Here is a 5,376-nt window from a genome sequence, read left to right on the forward strand (position 1 = left end):
CCCTCCTTTTGATTTATGTTGTTTTAAATAACTGTTGCATTTCTATATGGAAACATGACATGTCCTTAGATGGTGAAATGCTTTTATTTGAATTACATCAATATTAGAATTTTATCACAGGGTTTTTATATTTTATTAACTTGCAAAATATTTGGAGGTTTTTTTTAAAAAAAAAATTTAACTTTGGATTGACATATGTAGAAAATATCTTCCCTGTTCCTTTAATTTATTTCTTCACTTTGCTTTAGTGTTTTTTGTTTCTTGTCTAACTTATATAGACCAACAATGCATTGAATTACAAATGAACAGAGCTGGCTAAAAAGACCGTTTGGTAACATATAATTTTTAATTGAAAGCTTCTTTAAAAAGTTTGATGAAATGATAATAGCTGTGAAAAATATTCAGAGTCATGTTCTGGAATTAGATTCAGAAAAGGAATCTAAAACGTTTACATTCCATTTGCAAATGGATTTGATAATTTAAAATCTTTGGGGCCTATTTAGCAAGGGGCGAGAAATTAATTTTTACTAATGTATTAATCCGTATTCAGCTAAGGAGGAATAATATGTATATAGGTGTTTTTCTTTTTCAATGTCTTGTTTATTTTGGGGGGCGGGGGTTTGCCTTTTTTCTATATTTTATTTTTTTGGCATTTTAATCATTTTTTTAATAAAATAAATTTTGAATCATAGTTTCATGTGTTTTCTCTAGTTGGGAGTGCTATAGATCAGGGCTTTTCAACCAGTGGTACGGGTACCACCTGTGGTACATTGGCACCTGGCAGGTGGTACACAACTATCCTAGAAAAGTGGTAGCAGGGGAGGGGAATGAGCTGAACCAGTGGCAGCACCGCACAAGATGGCTGCGAGAGATGGCTAGAGCTGCAGGGCTGAGCGAGAGATGGCTAGAGCTGCAGGGCTGTCAGGGCTCAGCGGAAGTGCTGGGATCAGTGCTGCTTTCCAGCTGATCCGTGCTTCTTCGGGGCTGTCAGGGCTCAGTGGAAGCGCCAGGATCAGCACCAGGCTCCAGCTGGAGCTCGGCGCTGATCCTGGCGCTTCTGCGGAGCCCAGAAGAAGCACGGATCAGCTGGAATGTTGCAGCATCTCCAGGGTCTTGTGATTTACATTCAGATGCTTGGCAACTGATTCATATTTATGACGGTCACAGTGTCCCAGGGTCATGTGAAGTGACCAAAACCTACTTCAACCACCCAGCAGACGGGGGGAATAAAAACCAAACACCCCACCACCACACCCCCGCTGCCAATCCTCAACAGAAATGCTCACAACAAGGAAAACCTCAGACAGGAGGAAGAGCGCAGGCGGGCAGGCAGGTGTCTTGCTCGGTTGTGGCTTGGGGGGCACTTTTTTCAGTGCCATTATAACTTCGAACAGTCACTAAACGAACTGTTGTAAGTCGAGGACTACCTGTACTTTATCACTTTTTTTCTTTTTTTGGGGGGGTCATCAAGTTTTTGATACCTTCCTAGGCGTCTGGTGGTACTTGGATGTTGCCATATCCTAAAAGTGGTACAATGGGTGAAAAGGTTGAAAAGCCCTGCTATAGATTCCAGGCATTTCATTATGGTCTCAGTTATGAGTCCTGAAAGTGGTGATCCCATAGGAGTTCCTTTGATTTGATAGATTTGTCCATTCAACTGAAAGTATGTGGTCAGGCAAAGATTGATAAGGACCATGATTCTGGGTATTTCAATCTTGGTGTAGTTGGTTAGGTTGGATAGCTGTCTTCGTTTCTTTTTGCTAGGTCTGGGTCTATAGAAATGAATAGTGCTATAACATCAAATGAGACCATAGTTTCATCTTCATCTATGGTCAGGTCTTTTGATCCTTTAGAGGCGCTATAGTCAGGATTTGATGGAGTGTTTACTTCTGTGAGGTCTACAAGTTCATGTGTCAGTTTTTTGGCAAAGTTATAGATTGTAGATATAATTGGCTGGAGAGGTATGTCTGGCTTGTAAGTTTGGGAACATCTCTTCTATGCTCTATCTGTCCATTTGAGTCTAATTGCTATGTAATCCAACCCTTACAATTCATAATGTACTTCTATATTTGTTTGTTCAGTATAACTAAATTTAATCCCTGACGAATGCACATTTGTGACCACATTTTCTTTTTTCAGTATGGCATATGTACCATTGAATTTCCATATTTTATCACTACTAATTATGTTGCTTACTTGTTATTTTTAACTGTAAATCTTTATCTGGAAATAGCATATGGATCTCTTTGGCCCATCAGTAAAATTATTTAGCCAATATAATGCTGCAAAAAAAGATTCTAACAAGTTTCCATTCCAGTGTTTAAAATTTCATGATAAAATATACTGTAATATTTTTATGTTTACCAGAAAAACTCACGTTCTGAAAACAATGGTGAGAACTGAAGATTCAGAAGAGGAATCTTCAGTAAAGAACATGGTAAGTAAAAGGTTTAGATAATACTTTTCCCTTTTTATTGGGAGTAAAATACAATCTGTTATAGGCAGATGTTTTGAAACATATAATAATTTACATTTATTTTCAATCTCAATTGTATATACAATTGGATAAAATTTAAAATTACATGACTCAAAACTACAAGCAAAACCAATTTAATTGTTTTTAAGTTGAAATTTCCTATAATTTGTTATTTTTGTAATTTCTTTTTAAACATACTGTTTCTTATGTTCAAAATTTGATAGATTCCCTGCAGTGAAATATTATCTACAATGTCATTTGTTGACTGTATGTATACCATTTCCTTGCAGTCACCATGTGTTACAGCCTATTTGTTTTTAATGTTCACTTGTCCTGATAGTGCTAATCTGAATGGTCTCATATTTTCCTGAATCCATGAATGATAAAATAGTTTTTATGAGCTGATAGCCATAGGTTTTTAATTATGAATCTGAATACTTCTAGACCCTGTAACAGTGTCTATTGTACAGGTGTCATTAGTAATATAATTAGGATACTATTGTATAGGTTACTTATGTTTATGTGCTCAACAGAGATAGCTACTTAAAGAGGTTCAGTTTTAATTATAATAAATTGTAAGCAGTGATAACATGAAGTTCTATTATATAATCCATTTCTTATTCTGCATGATTTTCTGCATATTTTGTATACATTTCATATAACTTGAAGAGTTTTTCTTATACTAGTAGAAATTAGTGAATATATAAAAATGATTAAAATAATTCCTAAATAATTTTCAACACAGGTCAGCAAAATTTACATACATTGCAGAAATCTTCAAACTGATCATTAAGAAATACTTAGAATGTAAGATATCAAATTAAATAATAGATTTTGGCAAAATTACAAATTCTATTTTAAATACCATTAATTAAAAAACATACAATTTAGTTTTCCTGTATGTTTTTTTAAGTAACCTGGCAGCTAATACGAAAAAAATGGGTCTTGCAATATTTTATATGTCCTAGGAAAATAAACAATTAGTATTTGCTAACAGGTAATTGGCGTAGGAAATCACATTGATAAAAAAAATAGACAAAACGATTCTTAAAGAATCCTTTAATATTATTTTATTAATATCTCTTTACCTTTATTTCAGCATAGTAATTCCTAATAATTACCTTTATACAAATAATTTCTTAGAAACTTTCCCACTTTCTAGAAGCCTTATTTAATTAGTTTTAATGTTTTGTTGATCACTATATCTTTAAAAGTTTTTTATAAAAAAAATCTACTGTCCCATATCAGTTATAAAACTTTATTATAAAAATGAAACAATTAGCACATACTTCAGTGATTATTAAAAACCACATTATCATTAAAAGTGGCCACTAGTTGTAAAAATATTTTTTTAATTTATTTTTGCTGCTGTGCAGCTATAGAGTATTCAAAATTAATGGGGTGTTGTTACAAAGAAGTATATAAGCGTACTCTGATAGTGTATTCCTTGTGTTTACTATAGGTGTTATGAAAATTAACTAAAATTTTAAGCAGTGTACATCTAGTTTGACTAAGTTTGACAAAACCTGTGCCTGCCAAATGAAACAATGTAGGTTACTAGCAACTAATATGTTCCTTAACTTTGACTTAATAGATACCCCAAAAAAAGACTCGATCCCATGTAAATAAGAATGTTTTACCAGAAGGGGAGACACATTGTCCAGGTAAATCATTTTTCCTTTCTCCTGGGCTCTAGAATGATTTTTCACTTCTCTGTGTAGTATCAGACTTGTTGCTCTTGATTTTTATAGTAACTGAGTAAAACTGTAGGACTTAGCATTTCATATGCATCAGTTTAAATTGTGTATCTTTGGGAAGCTTAGATAGGTTTGGACCCATAATAACCAAATGTATTAATACTCTGTTTTTCACTTCATTTAGTTTCAAAAAAAGTTCCAAAGCAGCCAACGAAAGTTACCAGATATGTTACCAAGGGAAAAGTTGTTTTGAAGGAGCTTGAAAAGATAACAACAGAATTCAAGTAAGCATCTTTTCTTTTGATTGAGAATTTCTTTATGACTGAAAACTCTGCTATGATGTTAAATGTCCCTTATCATTCAATCTGCTTTTTCGCTTTTCTAAATTGGAATCAGTGCTGTTGTGCTGTTTGGAGATATTGTAAAAACATAATAAAAGAACTACTTTAAGTAATAGTTTCTTTCTGAAAAAATATGTGTCATAGCAAATTGTTATATTTAAAATAATATTTTTTATCATCATTACTCTGGATGCTGAAGAGGGTTTAAGCAGGCTTGGGCCTCGTCACTACTTTGATAGGAGACTGTCAAAGAATATCAGGACTGCATGAAAGCTGGGAAATTTGAAAAAAAAACAACAACCAGAAGGCAGCAGCAGTTATGTGATATCAGAATTATTGTAGGAAACATGCTGACTAGCAGCAAAAGTACAAACCCAAGAATGATAATTTAAAACTTTTCAGCATTGTAAGTTATAATATTGTTTAACAGGAAAATGTTAGGTATTTGGCATTGCTGTCTAAGTATCAACCATTAGTAAGATAAAATTCAAACACCTCCCTTCGACCAGTCCGCTCCCACAGAGAGGGCCTCCTTAGAGTGCCGTCAGCCAGACAATGCCGGCTGGCGACCTCCAGGGGGAGAGCCTTCTCTGTGGCAGCTCCTGCCCTCTGGAATGACCTACCCCCCGACCTACGTACAGTTGCAGACCTGCGCCTTTTTCACCGAGCCCTGAAGGCCCATCTATTCCGTGCGGCCGGCCTGGCGTAGTTTGGATTGTGTTTCAGTGGGGGGTTTTGTATGGGTGTGTTTTTAGAACAGGCCTATTATTCAATTCGATTTTAAAACAGAAACTATTTATTTATTCGTGGTTTTTAGTATCGCCTGTTCACCGCCCTGAGTCCCGCAAGGGAGATAGGGCGG

General features: G+C 34.9%; 1 protein-coding gene across 1 annotated transcript in view; it reads left to right on the top strand.

The window, feature by feature from the left end:
• The window catches only part of CENPU (centromere protein U), a 26,649-nt gene that overhangs the window by 12,027 nt on the left and 9,246 nt on the right, over positions 1–5,376 (top strand). Inside the window, exons 8-10 of the mRNA XM_015831777.1 lie at positions 2,368–2,437; positions 4,071–4,140; positions 4,358–4,457. Of these exons, the coding sequence (XP_015687263.1) occupies positions 2,368–2,437; positions 4,071–4,140; positions 4,358–4,457 (240 nt within the window). The remainder of the gene's footprint in view (positions 1–2,367; positions 2,438–4,070; positions 4,141–4,357; positions 4,458–5,376) is intronic.

Source organism: Protobothrops mucrosquamatus, unplaced genomic scaffold, assembly GCF_001527695.2.
Source record: "Protobothrops mucrosquamatus isolate PMUCROS unplaced genomic scaffold, P.Mucros_1.0 scaffold_280, whole genome shotgun sequence".
NCBI lineage: Eukaryota > Metazoa > Chordata > Lepidosauria > Squamata > Viperidae > Protobothrops > Protobothrops mucrosquamatus.